The sequence below is a fragment of the Pseudonaja textilis genome, chromosome 1 (genome assembly GCF_049901715.1).
Source record: "Pseudonaja textilis isolate UNSWEBS1 chromosome 1, rPseTex1.2, whole genome shotgun sequence".
NCBI classification, from domain to species: Eukaryota; Metazoa; Chordata; class Lepidosauria; order Squamata; family Elapidae; genus Pseudonaja; species Pseudonaja textilis.
In genome coordinates, this window is record NC_141990.1 from 177,104,885 (window position 1) to 177,130,889 (window position 26,005).

Sequence of the window (26,005 nt, forward strand, 5' to 3'; positions counted from 1 at the left end):
TGCTAATGTCTACCTCTGAGAGCTCAGAGACAGGAGCAAATCCACCTACTTTTAAATTAAAAGTAAACAAGAAAAAAAATTTATGAACAGGGGCCATATCCTTCTTTCCTTGGGAAAATGTTACTGCCCCTCAAAGGGGGGCAGACAAAATTACATTTCCTCCTTTGAAGGGTAAACATTTATTCTCTTAAATACAGAGATATTAACTGAGTTGCATAGAACATATACTGTGTATGCAGGAATTGTTACCTTCTGTGACTATAATTAGCATTCTGTAGAAATCATAATCCGTAGCTTTTAGTTTTGGGGATAAAAAATTCACAGCAATATAGAAACACTTTTCTTTATTATTTAAAAAAGAAATATCTCTGAATCACTGTAACAAAACCAAAACTGTATGTAACAGAAATATAATTTGTTTCAAATTTATGTACAGAGTACAGATTTTTTTTAAAAAAGATTTTGTTGTCACCAGCTGAACATGCTTTATGTAGACCGCATATGTTGAACTATGAACTCACCTCTCATCATTTCATAGTAATGTAGTTTGTTGGAATATAATAAATCTACTCTATATACACTCTTATATAACGTTCATTCAAAGGATTAGTTGATATGAACAAATAAAATATTATTTAGCAATAATGTTATATGATGGGAAAGTCCAGGATATGATGTTGGGTTTTTTTAAAAAGAAAAGTAGGTTAACAAAACTCCTGCTCTGTACTTAATAACAGAATTACTATTTAGCTTGTCACAAGGAGTTTCAAGACTTTCTCTTCAGTTTTATTTTAGCTGTATGTCCGATATACTTTTTCTCTTTTTATTCTCCCCAAGTGTCAACTGCCTCTCCCTCCCTCCACCCCCTTGCTACCCTTATGTTTTTAGTTACCTTCTTCATAAGGAAGTGGTCAGTTTATTCTTTGCTTATGTTATATAGAAAAAGCAATAACCTTTTCACCTCGCCACTTTCCCATCTATTTCCTGTACTCTCAAAGTATGAGGCATGTTCCTTTAAACTGCTGCTTTTCTTGTTAAGTTGTTCCAAATAGTGAGCAAAGATAATATCTATGGATAATTATTTATGCCCTTAAAAAGCACAGCTATGAACTATAAAATTACTGGTAGTCCTCAGCTTAAAACAATTCACTTAGTGATCATTTGAAAAAGTGACTTATGACTGTTTTTCACACTTATGACTGTTGTGGCATCCCCATGATCAATGTGATCAAAATTCAGATGCTTGGGAACTGGTTCACATTTATGACGGTTGCCGTGTCCTGAAGTCAAGTGATCCCCTTTTGCAACCTTCTGATAAGCAAACTCAATAGGGAAGCCGGATTCACTTAATGTTAATGTTACTAACTTAACTGTTACTAACTTAACAACATTGACAAGAAAAATCATAAAATGGGGCAAAATTCACTTAACAACTGTCTTGCTTAGCAACAGAAACTTTGGGCTCAATTTTGGATTGTAAGCCAAGGACTACCTGTAGATACAGAATACTTCAGCACAGAGATTCCTGGTATTATCTTGTTAGTAATAGTTTTTTATTTGTTATTAAGAACAAAATATTATACATGGGAAGGAAGTGTATGTAAACATTATAAAGCAGCTGAATAAAAGCAGACAGAATAATAATCATAGCAAAATATAGCATGGGAGTTGTTGATTGAATTAAGCTGAATTAAGTCACTTGAAAACAATGAAATAAATCCATTTCAGAAAAGTCAAACAATCGTCATCAATAGCCCATATCATGTTACTTTAATATTTATTGATAAATATTGAATCTCATCATTAAACATTTCTGTGAATAAACATTTTGCATATTGATGTTGGTCTTATATTTTAATTCTTTTAGCAGCCAAAAGAAATGAAAGCAAGTGGTACAAACAAAGGAAACGAGGTAGGAAGAAATAATGGTCTGAACTCTGGCTGTAGCATAATTCCATTAACTTCTGTTAGATCAATGAAAAGAATACTATATAGCATTTGCGACATAAATGTTAATCTTCCCTAAGGCCTACTATCTAAGGAACAAAATAATACTGCAATTTTGAAACATAAATGCTAATCTTTCCTAATGCCTATTATCTAAGAGGGAACTATCTAAAATGGATAAATTGATTCCAGATACATATAATGGTAAATGTTTTATTATTTGTTATAATTTATTACTTGTTGAAAGACAGGTAAATCTGTTTTAATGATGAACACTCTAAATCGTAAACTCAGACAAAAGACTATTTTGAAGAGAAAAATTGTACAAATGAAAAATCTGAAGAATCTGAATAACCAGTTTTTAAATAACAAAGTCATACTAAAATGTTATTGCTAAAATGTTTATGCTGAATTCATTTTTCCCAATTTAAGTTTAATTACAGAAAATAGCCTTGTGGCTCCCTCTTCTGGTCATTTTTGTCACCTGAGATTTACCAAATGAAAATACAAAATAATATCTGTAATATGCAAATTTGAGTTTGAAATTAATCTATAACAATATGCAATGACATATACAGTCCCTTTGTCGAGTGAGGTGGGTGGCGTGTAAATTTAATAAATATACAAATAAATAAATGTACTGTTGTGCTCAGCTTCAGTTCCACTTCGGTTAAATTGAGGATATGAACAAGATTTTTGTAATGGTGCATCCTTTGAATTTCCAGATTATGCTTTAGCAAAATATTTAAATATTTGTAAATGTTATGAGGCAGGGCATACTCTCAATCTTAACATTTCTAATCCATGTCATTTTAAAACTATTATTCCTCTTTTCAGATTCCTCAAGTGGTAACTGAAGAACTACATTCAATCACTTTTGAAACACAGATCTGCTTATATGGGCTAACTATAGATTTGGAAGTAAGTGTTTTTGAACCAAGCTGAATGAACCGAAAAACATTTGAATTAGAGTTAATGCATGTCACTCACTAGCAGTTTGTGCTAATGGATTATATTCAGTCGATCAAATAAGACTACTATTACCCCATCTCTCTGGAACATCATTCCCCTAGAGATTAGAATGGCCCCTTCGTTAATACTATTCCAAAAGGCACTGAAGACCTGGTTTTGCCAGCAGGCCTGGGGAACCCAGAGAGGGATGGAACCCATCAGGTGGCTAGTGCGACCCACAGTCGGGGTGGGGGGTGGGGAGTTGGTTTTTGGTTTTGTTTGTTTTCCCAAATTTTGTTCTATTGTACTTTACTAATTTATTTGATTCTTGTTGTTAGTTCTTATTGTTTTTGTTTTTATTTTTTGTTTTAAATATGATTTTACATTGTGTAAGCCACCTTGAGTCACCATGGACGAATAGGCGGCAATATAAATCAAATAAATAAATAAAATAAATTTTGAAGACATCCATGCCTCTCTCAGGTAACTAAAAATGTAATCTGAACCTTCAGTTAAATAGGTAGAAAGAGAGGCTAATCAAATTGCAAATAATTGCTGTTTTTTTAAAAAAAAACAAATTCTACATAATTATTTGCTTGAAGCCTGATTCTTAATTGTTGCTCAATAGACCAATGTGCTTAATTTTGTCCTATCAAAGGGCAACTCTGCCTGCCTGAGCCAAGTCAGCCAAGCAAAAATGGATTCATAATTAGTTATGCTCTTGGCAGGTAAGCAATACCTGTGACACTTTCTTTTTTCTGATTGGAGATGAAACATGCAAACCATTATTTGGAAAACTTTACCTGTTATCATTGTCAAGAAAGAATAAGATTAGATAAGTCATTGAATTGATTCAATGAAGTCCTTTATAGTACAGATAAGGTGCTATAATACGGTCATAATAGTTAATATTTCATTACAATAAAATCCCTGACTCTGTCTGTTACAATTTTATTACAAAATAATGAATCGTATTTGGCAACAGTGTGGCGCTCGAACAAGTAAGTACCTGTTTTAGGTCCTGGAAAGTGCATGTAATAAAAATATTTCTTTTTTTGGAGCCAATATAGGAGGGATTATAAAACAGCATGAATAGATCTTAGATGGTTCTCATGTCTTGTTTTTTGTTTTGCAAGTGTAACTTCTAATACAAGCGACCTAGATTCTCTGCTAGGAATGTTTACTTGAAAACCAACTACTGATGGGTTGAAAAGTTCAGTAAGAACTCTTATGCTCTGTGAAGCCTTGTTCCTTCAGCTAAATTTGCCCTTTACTTCTTCTTTCTCATCATTTAAAACAAAAACTGAAAATTAAATAGCTGACAAAATTAACCACATTAGCTGTAACTTTAACAGTTATCTAATTTTTTAGAATGTAAAATTTGCTTGCAAGGTAAATTTGGTTACATTATGCTTAATCTCTTAAGTATAACCCAGTATAAAAAAAAAACTGGATTCCAAGAATATTCAATCCTTGCAAAAATTTGAGCCTAACTCCTTTCTAACATTATAATACTTCTTGCAATTCATTTGTTGTAGAACTGCAACCTATTCCCCGGGCTATTAGATTTTGCTCTATTCTGCACCTACATTGATTTCTTCATCTGTCTTTCTCATCAGACAAGCTGTTTACCAGTGGTGATGATTTCTAATGTCAGCCAATTGCCTAATGCTTGGGCTTCCGTCATCTGGTACAACTTGTCCACAAGTGAACTCCAGGTACATTTTGCATAGCCAATTATCTTTTTCACAAGCTGAGTATAAAAGCAAGTAAGCCTCCTTAGGCCTCTTTCCTGTGATTTACAGGACTTACAACACTTCATTTAATGACAGTTCAAAGTTACAATGGCACTGAAAAAAAGTAACGTATGACCATTTTTCACACTTATAACCTTTGTAGCATCCCCATGGTCATGTGATCAAAATCCAGATGCATGGCACCTAATACAACCATTGCTGTGTCTCAAGGTCATGTGATCACCTTTTGCAACCTTTTGACAAGCAAAATCAATGGGGAAGCCAGATTCACTTAACAAGTGTGTTACTAATTTATCAACTGTGGTGATTCAGTTAACAATTGTGGAAAGAAAGGTCAGAAAAGGAGGCAAAACTCACTTAACAGATCTCTCTCTTAACACAGAAAATTTGGGTTCAATTGTGGTCATAAGTCGAGGACTACCTGTAGTTCATTGATCAGCAGAAAAGATTAATAGATATATATGTTCCATTGCTAATTTTTTCCTGAGATTTCCCTCAGTCAAAGTCTTTTTTGCAAATGAAAATAACTATTGCATTTACAAAATCTGTATGCATGTTTATGCTCATTTTTAAAATAGGTGTGTTTTAATGGATAGTTTCCTTCATATCTTTTTATGTTCTTGTTCATTTATCCTCATGTTACTGCATGCCTTTTCCCTAATATAGGTATTTTTCTAGGCTATTTTTCAACCCTTTGGAGAAGTGCAAATGTTCTAATGGACTTTTGATTTTTCTTGTTTGTAAAATGAAAATATTAATTTAAAGGTCTTTATAAAAGTGCATGTTCTTTTTTAGGGCTGCAAAATAGCCGGTAAAGCAATTGGCTTACTATTGTATACTGTATAGCTGAAATTAGTAAAGCAAAATAAAAATTAGTACACCCAGTACAAAAAGAATTATGGACTTAAAAGCATCATAGAGCTACAACCAGCCATTTGCAGACCCCTCACATCCCAGACATAAACTGTTTCAACTCCTTCCCTCAAAACGATGCTATAGAACACTGCACACCAGAACAACTAGACACAAGAACAATTTTTTTCCAAAAGCCATCACTCTGCTAAACAAATAATTCCCTCAACACTGTTCAACTATTTACAAAGTGTACACTACTATTACTGTTAATCTTCTCATCACTCCTTATCACCCATCCCCTCCCACTTTTGATTGTAGGACTGTAACTTTGTTGCTTGTATCCATATGATTTATATTGGCTGTTTCCTAGTATGATTTGATTGTTGATTGTACCCTATGACTATCATTAAGTGTTGTACATTATGATTCTTGATTCTTAACGAATGTACCTTTTCTTTATGTATACTGAGAGTATTTACACCAAGACAAATTCTTTGTGTGTCCAATCACACTTGGCCAATAAAGTGTTCTATTCTATTCTATTCTATTCTATTCTATTCTATTCTATTCTATTCTATTCTATTCTATTCTAGCGTACAGACAAAAATGTTTAGCATTTTACAGGAAAACTGAATTATGATGGCATGTTTTGCCTCTAAAAAGACTCATTTTTTATTTCTGAAGTGCAAAATATCACCATATTCTTTGGGACTTACTAATATCCTTATTTTAATGATGCTACTATATATGTTCGTCAGTCTCTAAAAATGAACTACTTAGGGCTTTTGACTTTATTTAAAAGCCTTGAATTTTCACAATATTTAAATATCATTATTATTATTTCCATTTCTACCCCTATCTTTGGGCCCTCAGGGTCACTAGCAGTTTATAGTACTACATAAAAACTGGAAGTGGAGCTAATCAAATTAATTTTCATTTGGCTGCAGAACTTGGCTTTCTTTAATAACCCAATCCCTGTCACTTTGAGTCAACTCTTAGAGGTCCTGAGCTGGCAGTTTTCATCATATGTTGGTCGTGGACTGAATTCGGATCAACTTGGCATGCTGGCTGAAAAGCTAACAGGTAAGAACCAAGAATGTGCTTTGCCATATCAAACTAAAGAAGTATGTATACAATTTCCCATCCATTGTTTGACATTGACATGAGAGTTTCAGTTAGGGTAGTAGAAAAGAGCCTTTGCTTTGACGTTCCAGTTAAGAAAACAGGTTTGTCTTTTTAAACTATCATGACTTCATTTGAAAACAAGTGATTTTTTTGGAAGGACATCACTCCCATTTTTTTCTGTTATTATTTTAGGGCAACAGATTACTTCCGGTGATTATCAGCTTTCATGGTCAAAGTTTTGTAAGGTACTGTATGTCATTAATATATCTCATTTTCAAAATGTTACTTGTTTATTACATTAGCTTGATCCTTCAGTGTCACAGAATCTTTCCATAAGGGTTTTTTTTTTCTTTAGAACTTTCTATAAGATTGTGTCCTTTTCTTTCCATAAGGTTCTTTCTTGTTTCAGGTAAAGGTATCCTTCATGTGAAATTTCTACCTTACTGTTAAAATGCACTCTCCCTATTGCAAATACAATGGTTAGTGGGTCTATCTTGCTTCATTAATGAATGGGTGGCTGTACTATTTTGAAAAAAACCCAATTTTAAATGCATTGACAATGTTTGAAAAAAGGAACACTGACACTGTTTACATCTTTTCTCTTAAAAAATATTGGAAATGCCCATAGAAGACACATTCATAAATTCTTGAGCAAAACCAACAAAACTAGTTTCTGTTTAGGTTGTTGTTGTTTTTTACTCAAAAGACAATTATGAGATAATAGTAGAAATGATTTGGATATTTTGGAATACTTGATACAACATAATGAAAAACAATACTGTAATCAGAAATTTGAATTGGATTTTTTTATTTGGAGTTCTGCAATATATGAACCTTGAAAATAATTTTATTAAATGGGTAACATTAATTTCAGTTCTCAGAAAGCACAAATAATCGTTAATCAAGAACTATCAAAATCTTATGAGATTCAAAAGGGACAAGACAAGGACTGGTAAAAATATGTTTTGCTAAAGCGTGAATTGGTTCTGTCTAAGGGGAAAGGAAACTGAAATTTTGAAGAAAGAGTCTAAGATAAATTATGCCTTGCAAAAAACTCAAAGTATTGCTTAAACTACTCAGTGAAGTACTGGAAAAAATATTGACTTGTAAAGTTCATTGCCCTCATTGACTATATACTAATACTTAGAGTATTCAACCAGGTGAGTTTGATTTCTTACTAGTAAAAGGTGTTTGTATTTTAAAAGGCTTAATTGAGACCTCTTAGAATGATATCCAAGACTGGAATACAGCTATTAAAGATTACAATTATTAAAGAATAAAACTATTAAGGGACACTTGAACAGAGCTAATGACACTGTTTTTAAAAGGGGGGAAATTCTGATCATTTTGTCTGACTCAAGTTACTGAAGATGCTAGTCTAGGATAGACAAAACTGATCTGTAAGCACCTTGAAGACAATACGGTAAGTACCAGGATTCAGTTTGAGAACCCTGCCAGATCAGCTTATGTCATTTTTTAATCACTCCCTTAATAGATTTAGAATTACAATTAGTCCTTGTAATTCAACCTTACAACAACTGAGCCCAACACAAGACAATTGTTAAGTGAGTTTTGCTCCATTTTATGCCCTTTCTTGCCACAGAAGTTAATGGAATCACTGCAGTCATTAAGTTAATAACACAGTTGTTAAATGAATCTAGCTTCCCATTTGACTTTGTTTGTCAGAAGGTTGCAAAAGGTGATCACATGACTCCAAGACACTACGACCGTCATAAATACATGCCAGTTGCCAAGCAATTGAATTTTGATCACATGACCGTTAGGATGCTGCAATGGTCATATGTGTATAAAACAGTCATAGGTCATTTTTTTCCAGTGCCATTGTAACTTTGAATGATCACTAAATGAATTGTTGTAAGTCAGGGACTACCTGTACGTAGATATATCTTAAATTCAGGAAGGCTTCTTTCATAGTAATAAATGAATATATAGCTCCCACAAAAATCATTCTGAAAGAATACAGTTTTTGCTTACTGGCAGCTTGCTTAGCAACTGTTCAAAATTATAAATGGTTATAAAAGGAGTCTTACAACAGATCTTCAAAGTTGTGGCTTTGCAGCATCCGTGCAGTCAATGTGATTTCAATGCAACTGCTTTGCAACTGGTGACCATTTATGATTCATTGCTGACTTCTAACAAGCAAAATCAATGGGAAAGCTGGCAGGAAGTTGCAAGTGGCAGTCCTGTTATGTCGCACTTAATAACGCACAATGATTTGGTTAACAAGTTCAGGCAGAGCTAATGTCATAAATCAGCACGATCACATGATGTTTCACTTTATGGCTGGGTCACTTAGCAATCGACTTGTCAGTCCCAATTGTGGCTGGTAAGTGAAGACTACTTTTATTCAGCAAAAGTTCCTCTTTAGATGGAAAATGGCAGTAGAGTACCAGTGCTGGGTGCTTTATTCTTCAATGTTTTTATAAATGACTTGAATGATGTGCACTTATTGATATGTTAATTAAAATATATTGCTTCGTTTATACTATACCCAATTCATTTTATAAACAGGAACACTTGCCTGGTAAATCATTTACATTTTGGGCGTGGCTTGAAGCAATCTTGGATCTGATTAAAAAACACATTCTTCCACTTTGGATTGACGGGTAAGCCACATTTTTGCAAAAGTAAAGCCCTGGGGAAAGTTTTGCTTGTTAAAAAAAAAGGTAAGTATAATCGATATTCAACAAATCTAAAGGAAGAAATTAGTTGGCCAAGTTCTGGTTCTCTTACCTTTATCCAGTTTGCATTTAGCATTTGTGGTACTGTGATCAGAATCCGGAATATAATATTCTTGCAGAAATAATTCAGTGATACATGCACTCTGTTCCATTACACCAAGATTCTCAAACTTGATTTCATTGATAGTTAAACTCAATTTCATTCACATCAGTGTTATGTTTTACCTCGGGGGCTGGAATGAGCATGGCCAGAGTGGGTGTGGCCACTTTAACATCATTCATGTTGGACGTGCCTGGGTGGCTCAAGTACTCTGCCAGCGAAAATGGGCTGCCGAGCTCCATTTTCAGCTGTGAGGGCCTCCTGCAGCCCTCTGCCAGTGAAAGCAGAGCTGGGGTGGGCTGGCCCCCTGGGCCCTGTTTTCAGCTGCGACAGCCACCTACAGCCCTCTGGGAGCTCCATTTTCACTGGCAGAGGGCTGGAGGCCGTCACGGCTGAAAATGGAGCCTGGGAGGGCGATGTGCAGCCCACCCAAGCTCTGTTTTCGCTGGCAGAGGCACTGCAAGCCAATCTTTCGCTGTTTCCAGGGAAGCCCTGTGGGCCAGATCTAAACACCCCATGGGCCGGATTCAGGGTGTCAAACTGGCCTTGGGTTTGACACCCCTGCATTACATGTAGCTTGCAGTCAAAGTAGACAATGAAGCAGGGGTGGGATTCTACCAGTTCGCACCTATTCGCTAGAACCGGTTGTTAACATTCTAAGAAGTTCAGAGAACTGGTTGTTAGAATAAATTACTGGCTTAATCCTGTAAGGAAGGCAGGAAGGAAACATTCTGGTGTTGCTTACAGAAACTGCCTCTCCGTTAATCCTTATTACATTCTTGGCAGGACTAGACTTCCTGTCTCAGGAACGTCTCTGGGGTTTTTTTCCTCTCCTTTGCTGGTACTTTGCTTGTGTGGAGTGACCATTCAAAGTTACAATGGCACTGAAAAAAGTGACTTATGACCATTTTTCACACTTACGACTGTTGCAGCATCCTCACAGTCATGAAAGGCTAGGCGAGGAGATGCATGCCTCGATGTGAGTGATATTGAGTTGGCCATGCCCAGCCAATAACCTGACCATCAAGCCACGTCCACCAACTAAGCCACACCCACACAACAGGTTGTTAAATTTGAATCCCACCCCTGCAATGAAGATTGAAATCATTCTAAAGATTGAAATCATTCTATCTAAATCATTAGATGCATATATGTTATTTTCAAATGTTTTTTAACTGATGCATTGTGGAAGGTGTGAGCAAAATGCTTAGCTGAATAATTGAATTCAGTTAATTATATAACTGAATAATTAATCAATCCTTAATCATCATTATAATAATAACAATGACTCAAATTAGCATATGACTTGAAATAATTGTTATTATTAATCCTCCAATAGTATTTATTTTTTAAAGAGGTTCGGGAGATATTAATGATGGTGGGAAATACAATGACAGAAGAAGGGATATTGGGCAAGAGGTTTGTAACTTCCTGACTATATATTGCTTCTCTGAAGCTTTTATTCTAACTGCAGAAAGGAGCAGATTATTATTCAAGTTCAAACACAAGTTGAATCTTGTGGCTGCCTGTATCGATGCAGTTTCCTTGGCAGCACTATAGAAGTGGTTTCTTGCTGCTTCTTCCAGGATGTATTGTTAACTTCCCAATGTGGCCTGCAAACTGAGAAATTCTAGATGGTTTCTCATCTCAGTAATAATCCAATTCAACCCTGTTTAGGTGGGTTTTTTTTTTTCAGATCAACCAAAAATAGTTAAATGTTGTCACCTGCTCGGCCACCAGGCGAAATACCATTCCTGTATTTGTGTCAGAGTGGCAATTGAAAAACAAATTCCTTCCTCCAGTGCCACTTCTCTAATCATATGTGGTCTTTTGTTAGACTACAAGGCTGATTAATCCTGTCAAAACTTCCATTTTGGTCTGCCAACCAGAAATTATCTGGGATTATCATATAACATTTTCCCAAGTGAATTCCACAGTCCTTTTTTACAGGTATGCATCCACATAAAGTTCTACTTTCTCATCCTGTTTGCAGGTGTATAATGGGTTTTGTGAACAAAGAGAAGGAGCAAGCTTTGCTGAAAGACAAGAAACCTGGGACATTTTTGCTGAGGTTTAGTGAAAGCAATTTAGGAGGGATTACGTTTACCTGGGCATCCCAGTCTGAAAATGGTAAGTACTGTACTGCTAAAATACATAACACTTCACTTTATTTTCACCTTTCCTTTATGATCCCTTAAACCCTTTGTGGATAGGTACAAAAGAACTCTGCTCCTTTGATCTGACACGCTGAACTACTGATGCAAATCCATTTGTGGATTAGGCACTTTATTTTCCAAGTTGTGCCTTGTCCTTTTTGTTTGTTTGTTTACAAAATCTGCAAACCTGTCCTCTTATTAATTACCATATATTATAGTACTCCTTATAACTCTATCCTTTTATTAACAACTCTGTTATCTTCACAGGGGAAGTGAAGTTTCACTCCGTTGAACCATATAACAAAGGCCGCTTAACTGCCCTGCCATTTGCAGACATATTACGAGATTACAAAGTTATTTCAACAGATAACATTCCTGAAAACCCATTGCAATATCTTTATCCCAATATCCCCAAAGACAAAGCTTTTGGAAAGCACTACAGCTCTCAGCCTAATGAAGGTCAGAAATTGTTTTGAATGTTTTCCCTTCCCTTAACTCAGCTAAATGTGTGAAGTGACATCCTCCTACATACCCAGAATCTCCTACATTTTAGTCGATTGAAAATTAATGGGCATCATATTTTACATTTAGTATCAAGACCTACAGAAGGAGGAACCAAAGGTTATGTCCCTTCTGTCTTCATTCCAGTCTCCAAAATGTGAGTAATCATTCTATTTGTTTCAGTTGTTATTTCCTAAAGTAATTAATATAGGAAACTTAGCAAACTCTGCTGCAGGATGTTGGTCTTTAACTGAGATGACTTGATTGAGAGAAAGGGGGTGATGGGATGAAAGGAAAGGCATTGCAAACACGTGAGAATAAAAGTAAGGTGTTACAAAATATGTTTCACTTACTAAACGTAATTGTCTTTTTTTTTTTTAAGTCTGAATAATTCCACAGATCCACCTTCTCCATCAGATCTTCTTCCCATGTCACCAAGTGTTTATGCTGTTTTGAGAGAACACTTGAGCCCTTTTGTAATGGAAACTGCTGTACGTTACACAGGTTTTGTTTATTTTTATTTTATTTTTAGAATAGGATAGGGTAGGATAGACTAAAATATAAAAGAATAGAATTCTTTATTGGCCAAGTATGATTGGACACACAAGGAATGTGTCTTTGGTGCATATGCTCTCAATGTACATAAAAATACATTCATCATAAGATACAACATGTAGTGATAATCAGGATACTAAATGAGTAATCAAATCATACTAGGAAACTAAATAAAACAATATAAATTGTAAAGACACAAGCAACTAGGTTATAGTCATAAGTGGGAGGAGATAGGTAATAAGGATGAGAAGAATAATAGTAATACAGTCTTAGTAAATATTTTGCAAGTGTTGTGGAAAATAGTTGTTTAGCAGAGTGATGGCATTCGGGGAAAAAACTGTCCTTGTATCTAGTTGTTCTGGTATGCAGTGCCCTATAGTGTCATTTTGAGGGCAGAAGTTGAAACAATGTATGGCAATTTATTTAGGATGTGAGGGGTCTGTAGATATTTTCACAGCCTTTTTTTTTTTTTTTACTCGTGCAGTATACAGGTCCTCAATGGAAGGCAGGTTGGTAGTAATTGTTTTTTCTGCAGTCCTAATTACTCTCTGGAATCTGTGTCTGTCTTGTTGGGTTGCAGAGCCAAACCAGACAGTTATAGAGGTGCAGATGATAGACTCAATCATTCCTCTGTAGAACCGTATCAGCAGCTCCTTGGACAGTTTGAGCTTTCTGAGTTGGCACAGAAACAACATTCTTTGTTGTGCTTTTTTGATGACGTTTTTGATGTTAGGTGTCCATTTTAAGTCTTGAGATATGATAGAACCTAGAAATATGACAATCTCTACTGTTGATACTGTGTGTTGTCTGGTATTGTAAGAGGTGGTAGTATAGGAGGGTTTCCCCTAAAATTTACCATTTCTACAGTTTTACAAGCAGGTACTGAAAAAAGGACTTTCTGATTCATTTTTGATTCATGAGAAATAATAAGCTATCTGAATAATCAGACCTTATTGTTATAACTATGTAATAGCAATAGCTTAGATTTATATACTATGCTTTACAATCCTCTCTAAGAGGTTTACAGAGTCAGCATATTGCCCCAACAATCTGGGTCCTCATTTTACCCACCTCAAAAGGGCAGAAGGTTGAGTCACCTAATAAAAGAGTGTCAATTTACAAATACTGCTATTTCTTTAGTTTGATTCTTCATACATCATTAAGCTTTTGCTGCTGAGAATATCTTTATTGGGGAAGTGATAGGAACTTGAATATACAGAACTTAAAAACAGTTCAGGAAGTTGAAAACCATTTTATAAACAAGTAAATGCAATTGAAACTGGAAATATAGCAGAAAGTACATTTGCAAAGGCAGACACTCAGATTATATCACAGTCATTTTGCGCTGTCGCAACTCAAATTATTTTAGACCAATTTAAGGACATTAGTGGTTCAGTACAATTATTGAAACTTTCCCCAGATTAACAGTGCTAGATTAAAATATTTCATTTTCCTTTAAAATGAACAATATAATTCTGAATGCAATAATAGCAACTTGAAATGTTTATGCAAGTTGTTTATTCAAAACATATTTTAGCCCAAATGCTTAGCTACCTATCTTTTAAGACAACCTGTCTGCCAGAGCTACTTTATTTTGCGCATCTGGTTCCATCCTTTACATCCTTCTTTGTTTTCTGCTTACCTTAAGTTCATATGCATATAACAAATACTGTTTAGTACCTTTCCACTTTTTTCACAAAAAAATTCCAATTTGCTATGAAATAAATTTAAACTGATATAAGCAAATGGCAACAGTTCATTTAATGACCATTCAAAGTTACTACAGCACTGAAAAAAGTGACTTGCGGCTGTTTTTCATAGTTACAACCTTTGCAGCATCTTCGTAATCATATGATCAGAATTCAGATGTTTAGCAACTGGTTCATACGTATGACGGTTGCAGTGTCCCAGGAACATGTGATCCCCTTTTTCGATCTCTTGACAAAGTCAATGGGGAAGCTAGATTCACTTAACAACAGTTACTAATTTATCAGCTGCAGTGATTCACTTTTACAGCTGAGACAAGAAAGGTCGTAAAATGGGGCAAAACTCAGTTAACGAATGTCTCATTTAGCAACCGAAATTTTGGACTCAGTTGAGGTCATCAACTTTGAACTTGGTGGCCAGGCAGGATCTGTTCTGAAGTTTTCCTTGGTTCTTTCACCCGCTATTCAAACGATCTTTCTGTTCATATCAAGGTCAATTTTCCTCTTGCAGCCACATCCAGGGAGGCTAACTATCGTCCCATAGATCTTAAACTTATTGATAATATTCACATCCAAGATCAAAGGAATATAAAACTGTTTGGAGATTGTTTTGTAGCCTTTCCCTTTACTATGTTTGGCTATTATCTTCCTCCTCGGATATCTCCCTACTTTTATTTTCCTGTCCATGTTCACTATGCTGTACACAATGACACAAAATGCCTAGTATTTTTCTCCATTCCGATAAGTTGAATGATCGATATGAGATTGAAAACATCTGTGATACTAATTAAAATAGCTTGCTTGTAAAATTACTAAAACCCAATGTCTTTCAACTTCTAAGGAGTACCAATCATTATGCCCATGGCATTTTCATTTTTCTTAATTACTTACGAGAATAAGTTGGGTCGTATTGGCATTTTAATTATTTTCAAGGAAGTGCTGTTCATATTGCATTTAAGCAAAAAATTCTATTAATTCTGACAAACTTACATTTTTTTCTCTTGCAGTTGAATTCTCCATATGCAGCTGAGTGACATTAAGATACTGAAGATTTTACAACGCAGATGAACAAGTTTGTGTGTATTAATATGTGTTTATAAGAGAACGTTCTTAATTTCCCTGTACTATAAATATATTTTTCCAAATCTGTAGAGATTCTCAGTCACAGCTGTCCCAAAAGTGCTTCTTCAGCAGGCAACTGGACTTTGTTTTTTGAAGACGTTTTGCTTCTCATCCAAGACATTTCTTCAGCTCTGACAGGATAGTGGGGAATGGAAGGATTTATATTCCTTGCAGACAGCTGGTATTTTTCCAAGAAATATACAGAATTCTCATCTTGACTGTAACTCTTAATTTGCTTAAACAAATATTTGATCTAGTTCAGATAATGGTTTGACATGGCTAGAATGAACTTCATATGCTGTATTATTCAAACACATTATATTGTAGATTTTTATTTAAAGCCAGGTTACTGTAATAAAAACATTCAATTAACAGTCAGCTGAAATCCAGAGTGGCCCCTGGATTATTTAGTTTCCAAAGAAAGTGAAGTTCCCAATCAGGAAATGAAATACTTTCCAGTATTCTAAATTTGTATTGCATGCTACATGATTATGCTATATTTTTCCAATGCTGTTGCACAAAATTCTGATTTTTATAAACACTTTCTAAACTTTATTTATTGAGTTGTTAGCTTGCTTATGGTGTTTATAAGGTCTCTCCAATCCACCCATTCTTAAAATTCCCCAATATCTAAAAATGTATTAAATTGTATGAAAACCATAGTCAATGTAAAAAAATTACAATCACGTAATGCTTTTGTAGAACCAGGAATGGCAGAAATAACTGAGATCATAGTACACTTCCTATAGTATTCTTCAACACGTGATCCCTGAACTACTTACCTGTAGCGCCAAGAACACCCTCTAATTATGGGTGAACTTGGGTTTCTTAACATTTTAAGAAACAGTCAAACCTAGTGCAAACTTATCTGTCTTTAATTTTTACAAAAGAAGAAAATCCCAATTATCTCCCCCCCCCCCCACCCCCAAGCAGCTTACCCTTTGGAGCCTTTCTCCTTCTCACTGTGCTACCCTAACTCTCAAGGTTAGCTACCATCTTTAAGAGAAAAAACTACTCTAATGAAGAAACTTGATTTCATCACAGGCCACTTTACTAGTCTTTGCAGAGGCTACCTTTATGAGATAGCAGAGATGAAGGGATGAAGTACAGAAGGGAGGCGACCCTCTAATTTATGCCACTGTCAAGCTCTTTGCCGTGAGAATCTTCATCTAAATTTTGCCACTGCTAGGATGATAGCCATCAACTTTCACACAAGGGGTTTCTACATCAGAACATTCAGTTCAGTGCAATTCTGTGTTAGCAGTTATGACTTCCTTATAAAAGCAGCAGCAATACCGTAGTAAGTCAAATTTGCTATGAAAAGTCTTTATGGAATCTACAGTGAAGAAGGATTCATAAAGGGGAAGGTAGTTGGTCTTTTTTGGCATAATTATGACTTTATGAAAACCCCTAAAGTTTAGAGCTGTGAAGATTCAAGTTTACAGTTTACACCTAAACGCAAAGTGAAGCTGGCTTTATTGTGATTTTCAAACAGGCCGGAAATGAGCACGTTGCAATGTATCTAGTACTGAGCCCTTCAGGCAGGGAGAAAAAGGATCTGACATCTCTTTATCATCAATTTGCCTCCTGGAAAACGTTGAGATGAACTGTGTTTTGAGGTGGAAATGCTACAGTAATGTATTTGTTTTGGCTCTCAACTTTATTATAAAAACAGCTAGGAATGGTGCAGCAAAACCAACAGCATTCTAAGACCTCATTCTAAGACAATTATTAGCCATAGAAATAAAACTGTCCTCTTTTATGATGCCCACACAGCTTTAAATGCTAAGAAAGCAAAGTGGGCTGACTTTAGCATGACTGTTTTGTGTCAAGTAGGTCAGATTCTTATGCTGTCCCGATTTTTTTCATTATTGTAAACTCTTTTGTGCTTCTGGAAAATCCCTCTCCTTTTGCTATGTTCAGCCAGATGGGAGGAGCCCTTCACAGATGTTATCAAGACCAACTGACTATAAGAAGCAACTGTCTGCAGGAAAGTGCTGTCTCCTTCGCTTTGGTTGCCAAGGTTAGCACCATTAAAGGGATCCCCACTTGCAGAGGTTCCCATAAAGGCTATCTTCATAGACTGCGATTACAAAGAAAAGTATTTCAATGTTTGCCACCAATTTGTTTTTAAAAATATTGGTCTGCTACATTCAGAACACTGAGGCAGCACAATGGGTAATAATGAAAGTGAACTAGGAAAGTCCCAAATGCTAATTACTTCTCAGCCATAAATTTAAACTTTTATGCCAGGTAAGCCATTTTCTCACAGGCTGTGCTGGGTGTTATGTCCCTGGAACTTGCCAAAGTCCCCACCCAGGTCCGTTCATGCTGCGGGGGCGTTTGCTGCCCCTCATTGGCTGGCTTCCCTCGACGGCTGGCTATAAAAGCCAGCTGCAGGGTTCGGTCAGCCGCTGTTCGCTGTGAGCCTGCTCCAGGCAAGGCTAACACGTTCAGTCCTTTATTTCTTAAATAAAGTCTTGTTGCATCCATGCCCTGGACTAGCCTCTCATTGCTCAATCTACAACACTGGCGACGAGGGTGGGATGGCTACCAGAGGCAACCCGCAACAGCTGAAGTCACTCAATTGCTGAGCCGCAGCCGCGCCGCCGGAGAGCTCGGTCAGCAAAAGCGAAAGGAAGAGCGTCTGTAGCCGCTCGGTTAGCAAGCTACAGGAAAAGTGAAGTGCTGCGAGCCGCAGCCGCTCAACTCAAAAGGGCGCGAAATTCAAACGGCTGTCGTTTGAATTCAAGTCGGAGTACAGCGCGGTGCTGTCATTCCGGGAGTCTCTGACGCCGGCGCAGGGCGCGAGATTCGAATCACTGTCAGAGGCGGTCAGCCATTACCGCCTACGCTCTCCAGGAGCGCGAAATTCAAATAACGCTGCCAACGACCGTTGCAGCCTGAGCCATAGCGTAACCCAGAGAGAACAGAGAGATTCTGTGGAACCTCTCAAGAGCTGAAGTCACTAGCCTGACAAGAGCACGAAGGGCCATTTTGTCGTCCCAGAGAGACCTCACAGCTGAGTAACCTGCAGAAGTTCACAACATGAACTCCAACCCAGCCTTCCCACCGTTCAAGCCTGATGAAGAAAAGTGGGAGTCATACAAAAATCATTTTAACCACTACATCGATGCCATTGGTCTGGCTGATGCTGGGGAGCACAGAAAGAAGTCATTCTTCCTCAGTTATTGCGGAGCCATCGTTTTTGATACCACCACAGCACTCGTTGCTCCACGTGAGTTAAAGAACGTTCCCTGGGCAGAACTGCTGGAGATCCTCACAAATCATTACTCCCCCAAGCCTTCACAAATTGCGAGACGTTTCGTCTTCCGGATGAGGAAGCAAGCTGAAGGGGAAACTATCAATCAGTACATGGCCGCCTTGAGAACCGCAGCTCTCCACTGCGAGTTCAAGTACTACTTAGATGACATGCTCCTCGACCAGCTCGTCTGCGGGGTCAAGGACCTTCACCTCCAAAGGAGACTGCTTGCCAGGAAGGATCTCAACCTCTCCCAGGCCGTCGAGGAAGCCTTGGCAGCAGAGCTGGCAACCCAGTCAGCCACCGAGATTCAAGGGTCAGTTCCCAAACAAAGCTGTGCCACCATCCACTCGGAGGAGGTGATCAACGAAGACGATCCCAACGATCAAACAGACATCCACCGTCTCACCCAGGCTAAGCAACTGCAGGTAGGAACCAGGCATGATAGCAGCAGTGCACCCAAACATATCATCCTGTGCCTATCCTGTGGCGGACCACACTCGAGAGCTTTATGCAGATTCAAGGGTGCCACCTGCAACAACTGTCACAAAAAGGGCCACATCGCCAGAGTCTGCCAGGCTGCTCACAGCTCCACACGTTCCTTCCTTTCCCCATTCTGGGCACCAAAGGCAAGTACTAAAGTGTCACACTTGCTACCATGCTAACCACACCTGTCATTCTATTAGTAAAATCACACTCTCCATTTTATTAGAAGGTAAACCTTGTCGTATGGAGGTTGACACGGGATCAGCGCTCTCAATCATCTCTTGGAGCACACTCAAGAAAATCCAGCCCAGACTATCCAGAAGCCAGCTCCAGAGGTGCCAGCTCACCTTGAGGGACTATCAAGGGAAGGACATTCCAGTACTCGGCAAAGGCAAGTCCCTTGTTAATTTTAAAGCTTTCAAAGGCCACCTGCCTCTAGTGGTAGTTAACAGCAACCTCCCTAGTCTCTTGGGGCTTGATTGGTTCCCCTACCTCGGCCTAGGGTTAACAGGAGTCCATGCTGTCTCAGCTTCTGACACTGACTCCTTATTCACTGACTACTCAGACGTATTCAGCGATGAGTTGGGGTGTTATAACGGTACTCCCATCTCATTTGCAGTTGACCCCCAAGCAGTTCCAGTCCGGCTGAAACCTCGTAGAGTCCCATTCACCATTCGGCCTAAACTGGACGCGGAACTGGATAAATTATTAAAGCAAGGGGTCATTGAGCCGACAGACTTTGCCAAATGGGAGACGCCAATTGTCACACCTCTTAAAAAAGACGGCAGTCTGAGAATTTGTTCGGATTACAAAACAACAATTAACCGCTTTCTACAAGTTAGCGCTTACCCAGTCCCGGTCATTCAACATTTATTGCACACTTTTGAGCCTGGCAACATTTTTGCCAAATTGGACATGTCACAAGCGTATCAACAGTTCCCTGTTGACAACCAAACAGCCGAATTACAAACTATCGTGACCCACAGGGGTGCTTTCCGGTGCAGGCGTCTCCAATTTGGCGTAAGTGTTGCCCCTGGCATTTTCCAATCCCTCATGGAGCGTATACTTCAGGGCCTCCCTGGCGTAGTACCCTACTTCGACGACATATTGGTCTCGGCCAGGGACAGGCCCCAACTCTTCCAGAGAGTCAGAGCAGTGTTAGACAGGTTCAGGCAGCATGGCCTCAAATTAAAAAGGGAGAAATGTGCCATTGCCACTAGACAGGTGGACTTTCTGGGCTATAGAATTGACGCCTCAGGCATTCACCCCCTAGAATCCAAAGTCAAGGCAATCCACGAGGCACCCACACCAACCACTAAAGCCGAGCTACAAGCCTTTTTGGGATTATTGAACTTCTATGCGTCATTCCTACCTCACAAGGCATCAGTAGCAGAGCCTTTACACAGGCTCTTAGATAAAAAATCACCTTGGCACTGGGGACACAAGGAAGACACCGCTTTTCGCGCAGTCAAATCACTGCTCACATCAGACGCGGTCCTTATACAATTTGACCCACATCTTCCATTAGTACTAGCAGCTGATGCATCCCCTTTTGGGATTGGAGCTGTCTTAAGCCACAGACTACCCAACGGCTCCGAGGCACCAATAGCTTTCTTTTCCAGAACACTCTCAGCAACAGAGCGTAACTATAGTCAAATCGACAAGGAGGCTTTAGCCGCAGTGGCAGCGGTAAAGAAATTTCATGAATTCCTTTTTGGCCACAACGTCGAATTAATCACGGACCACAAGCCTCTTCTGGGTCTTCTATCCGGAGACAAGCAGACTCCCCAAGTGTTATCTCCCAGAATGACGAGGTGGACCTTGTTCCTGGCAGCATACTCGTACAAGCTCATCCACCGCCCAGGAAAAACGTTAAGCCACGCAGACGCCCTCAGCCGCTGCCCCCTGCCAGCTCCAGCTGAGGACCTGGCCCCGGTCCATGCCATCTTCGATGTCACCGAGCTCGACCTTCCTATCACCGCCCTCGACATCGCCACCAAATCCAAGACGGACAAGACAATCGCCCAGGTACTGGACTGGGTGAGGAAGGGGTGGCCGGGCACTAACCTCGCAACCAAATTCACACCTTTTAAGACCCGTCAACAGGAGCTATCTAGCTTGCAGGGCTGCCTGTTGTGGGGCACCAGAGTTGTCATCCCAGCCTCGCTTCGCACACCAGTCCTAGAGGCACTACACGAGGGCCACCCGGGCATCGTCCGGATGAAGGCGTTGGCTCGGAGTTACGTCTGGTGGCCTGGGTCGTCAAGTGGGTAAGCTCTTGCCAACCCTGTCAGGAATCCAGACCATCCCCTCCAGTCACCACCCCCACAAAGTGGGAGAGCGCCAACGCGCCTTGGTCAAGGCTTCACATTGACTTAGCGGGTCCAATACACGGCAAAACCTTCTTGGTGGTCGTAGATTCATACTCTAAATGGATCGATGTGGCCCAACTATCCACAACCACCACACAAGCGGTTACCAAGGCCTTGACCCGTCTATTCGTGACACACGGGCTACCAGATACTATAGTTTCGGATAATGGCCCCCAGTTTGCCTCTACAGAATTCAGCCGCTTTGCCACCAATCTTGGCATCCGACACATCTTCATGGCCCCCTTTCATCCTGCCAGCAACGGATTGGCAGAGAGAGCCGTTAGGTCCACAAAGGAAGCGTTAGCCAGATTCAGCAAAGAAGACTGGCATCACAAACTCTCCCGTTTCTTACTAAGCCAACACTCAACCCCTTGCATGGTCACCAACAAATCCCCAGCTGAACTTCTGATGGGTAGACGCCTAAGAACTGTGTTGGATAGGCTCCACCCTCACTATTGCCCTGACACCCCTCTTGCCTCGACGACGGGGGTCAGAGATTTTGTCTTGCAGGAACATGTCTTTGCAAGGAACTACGCCGGAGACCCACTTTGGATTCCAGGGGAGATTGTAGCCATCACCGGTCCCCGGTCGTACAGAGTCCAGCTGGAAGATGGCCGCATCTGGAGAAGACACCTGGACCAGCTAAGGAAGTGACAGGGTACCCTCGCCAGTGCCGGATCGTGGGCACAGGTCAGCCCCCAGGTGCCTCACCAAACTCTCATCGCAGACCATTCCAGAGGCTCTTCGCCACCATCACCCGAACCAAGGGAGCAGGCAGTAGACCGGGACTGCCCGATGGGTCCTCCACCTGAACCGTCTGATGGGGCTACGGCACCGCCGGCCAGAAGCACTTCACCGGTACCAGCACAGACCTCCGAACGAGTTCGCACCCCATCACCAACCCTACCTGTTTCTTCGAACTCTGAGACACTTGGTAACTCGCCTGAGTTACGACGCTCGGGGCGCCAGCACAGACCACCCGCTTATTTAAATGACTATGCATGTTCGCATCCGGGGGGAAGGGGTGTTATGTCCCTGGAACTTGCCAAAGTCCCCACCCAGGTCCGTTCATGCTGCGGGGGCGTTTGCTGCCCCTCATTGGCTGGCTTCCCTCGACGGCCGGCTATAAAAGCCAGCTGCAGGGTTCGGTCAGCCGCTGTTCGCTGTGAGCCTGCTCCAGGCAAGGCTAACACGTTCAGTCCTTTATTTCTTAAATAAAGTCTTGTTGCATCCATGCCCTGGACTAGCCTCTCATTGCTCAATCTACAACACTGGGTGAGGTTGCAAACCTGCTCGCATAAGTGTGCTTTCTCTCCGTGAAATAACCAAGGGCGAGTCCACCTTTTTCCTACTGCCCATTCCAACCTCTGCTCCAAGTAGCAACTACATAGCTGAAATCTATTACTCTGCATAGCTGTACATTATTCACCTGGTCTCTCAGCTCTGGAAGATACAGATACAGATTAAGAGTTGGAAGGGAAATTGGCAAGTTGGAATTTAAATTGGCAATTTTTTATTGAACAATTATTTAGGATGAAATTTGGTGAAAAATTTATATGATTAATTAAAACAATATACAACACACAAAATGCAAAAGTAGTGATTAATGGAGAAACCACAGACAATTTAAAAGTAAACAAAGGAGTGAGAAAGGGATGTCCTCTTGCCCCACTACTATATTATCAGCAGAAGTGTTGTTGATTCAAATAGGGAAAAATCAAGACATTCAAGGTCTGGCCATTAAAAAAGAAACATACAAACTACAAGCTTTCACCGACTATATGGTTTTCATAATGGAAGACCCAAAAGAGTCAAGTAAAAATTTAATACAGGAGATAGAGGCATTTGGAAAGGTGGCAGGGCTCAAAATTAACAAAGACAAGATTAAACTAATAACCAAAATTTGTACGAAAAGGCAAAATGAGGAATTGACGAATGAATTAGGGATTCAGATAACAAAAAGAGTAAACTATTTGGGGATATACAATTATCATTGATGGGAAGGATAGCGACTATTAAAACAAATGTGCTACCAAAGCTATTATACCTATTCCAAACTGTGCCAGTCAAACTAGGAAAGAAATTCTTCAAAGACCTTAATAAAAGAATTGCCAAATTTATCTGGCCAAAGAAAAAAGCCAGAATAAAATATAAATTAATGCCGGATAATAGAAGTAAGGGGGGCTTTGCCCTCTCTGACTTTGAGTTATACGACCAGGTTGTAGTCGGTACCTGGATTAAGGATTGGGTCAATTTGGCAGACAAGAGAATTCTGATGATAGAACATCTACAGCTTGGCTGGCACGCATTCCTTTGGATGGGAAAAACAGATGTCATAACTATTTTCAAAGACACTGGGTAAGAAATGCCTAGTTATATGTATGGGGAAATAATCAAAAGGAACCACTATGTGAAAATACCTCTCTGGCAATCTCCAGTGGAGGTGCTAATATATCCCAATGCTATGGATTTGAACAAAACAATAAAATATAAAGAACTTATAACTGATGAAGGTGAATTTAAAACAGACCCAATTTAAAATACAAAGAGTTGAAATAGGATCGTGGCCCTATATTCAAATTCAAACAAGATACAAAAAAGACAAGAAACAATTTGGATTTTATACCACACTTCAGGAATTAGACAAAATACTACAAGGAGATGAAAAAAAGATGATCACTAAAATATATAATTATCTATTGGAATTCAAAATTGAAGAGGAGATGGTCAAAGAGGCCAAAATCTTTGGCCGCAGTATTGATTTGGACCAATGGGAATAAATATGGCAAATAAATTACAAACTAATGCTATTGGTCTCCTATAAAGAGAATATTTATAAAATGTTTTATCGGTGGCACCTCCCACCAGCGAGGTTAGCCAAAATGTTCCCCAATTTGCCAAATGCCGGAAATGCCATCATAGCCAGGGAACATATTTTCACATGTGGACGTGTCCCCAAGTATGAAAGTTCTGGCTCAAAATTCAAGCATGGCTAGAGGAGTTAACAAAACAAAAAATCAAGTTCAAACCAGAGATCTTTCTGCTAGGTATGTTAGAACCAACATGGGATAAGAAACACCAACACTTAATATTACATACTATAACTGCTGCAAGAATTTCTCTTGCTCAAAACGGGAAACTGACGACGACACCCTCAGATCTAGCAGTAATTAACAAGATACATCAATATGCAGAAATGATTAGACTGACTATGTCATTAAAAAACAGGAAAGAAGAATATTTTACGATATGGAACATATGGTATAAATGGTTAAAAAAAGGGGGAGTAAAGAGGTCATTTGTGAAAATGACCAAAGAAATTTCAAAGAATATGAAACATGACATGTGTATATATATAAAGTAATGTAGATAAATAACCATTGTACTTTAACAGTAAGTAAGGAATTTGCACATAAGCTATAGATATACTTATGGTAAATGAACTTAATTGTTATTAAAGGACATGTACATTGCTATTAAAAAAAGAGTTGGAAGGGACCTCGTGATGATTCTGTGGCTGGGGTTTTCTATAGTGGCTAGGGTTTTGGTGCCATTGGACAGACCAATATAAGAATAAGTACCCGCCTGGATGAACACAAAAATGCAGTCAAAAAGCTGGAACACACTTCCTCACTAGTCCAACAGATGGAAGCCACAGGTCATAGCATCAACTTCAATGGCACCAAAACCCTAGCCACTATAGAAAACCCCAGCCACAGAATCATCAGAGAAGCCATAGAGATTGAAAAAAGACCAGAAAGCATGAATAGAAGAGATGATTCCACCAGACTGTCAATCATTTGGAAGCCTGCACTCACAAACAAAAAAATCTCCACACCACTAGCCAGACAAGCACCTGGGCACAAACAGCTCCCCCCACCCCCCATACCTCCAGCTCAAACTCACCCCAACCAGGCACCCAGATGAAACCTAGCTTCCTAACTAATGATAGCCATCCATTTACAGCCAAGCTGCACTAAAGGCCTCCAATAAAGTAACACAATGTTGCCAGCCAATCAAGATACAAAAAAAGCTAAAAAACAGACAGAAGATATTAGAAACACCAATCAAGCAGAACACAGCAAACTCCAAGACCAATAAACACAGACCAAGACTCCCAACCAATCAGGATGAAGAAAAAACCATTCTGGCACAGCAATAGGCTGCTCCAAATTTAAATCTGAAACCACTGTAAAAGTCTGACTCACAGATGAACACTATACAGAAGCTTGATGATGGCAGATGAGATTCTGCCGAAAAGTTGCTACAACTTTAAAAGCACAACTACTATGACGTGGGAAAATACCCGAACAAAGCCGAATGCCATACATACATACATACATACATACATACATACATACATACATACATACCCTGTTTCTCCAACAATACGACCTCCCCCAATAGG

At 39.1% G+C, this 26,005-nt stretch overlaps 1 protein-coding gene across 1 annotated transcript in view; it reads left to right on the plus strand.

The window, feature by feature from the left end:
• The window catches only part of STAT4 (signal transducer and activator of transcription 4), a 51,101-nt gene extending 35,069 nt beyond the window's left edge, over positions 1-16,032 (plus strand). Inside the window, exons 14-24 of the mRNA XM_026696716.2 lie at positions 1,868-1,912; positions 2,785-2,868; positions 4,518-4,616; positions 6,458-6,593; positions 6,828-6,880; positions 9,168-9,262; positions 11,431-11,567; positions 11,861-12,052; positions 12,185-12,251; positions 12,477-12,585; positions 15,363-16,032. Coding sequence (XP_026552501.1) covers positions 1,868-1,912; positions 2,785-2,868; positions 4,518-4,616; positions 6,458-6,593; positions 6,828-6,880; positions 9,168-9,262; positions 11,431-11,567; positions 11,861-12,052; positions 12,185-12,251; positions 12,477-12,585; positions 15,363-15,389 — 1,044 coding nt within the window. The 3' untranslated portion in view covers positions 15,390-16,032. The remainder of the gene's footprint in view (positions 1-1,867; positions 1,913-2,784; positions 2,869-4,517; positions 4,617-6,457; positions 6,594-6,827; positions 6,881-9,167; positions 9,263-11,430; positions 11,568-11,860; positions 12,053-12,184; positions 12,252-12,476; positions 12,586-15,362) is intronic.
• Positions 16,033-26,005: the final 9,973 nt, after the last annotated feature.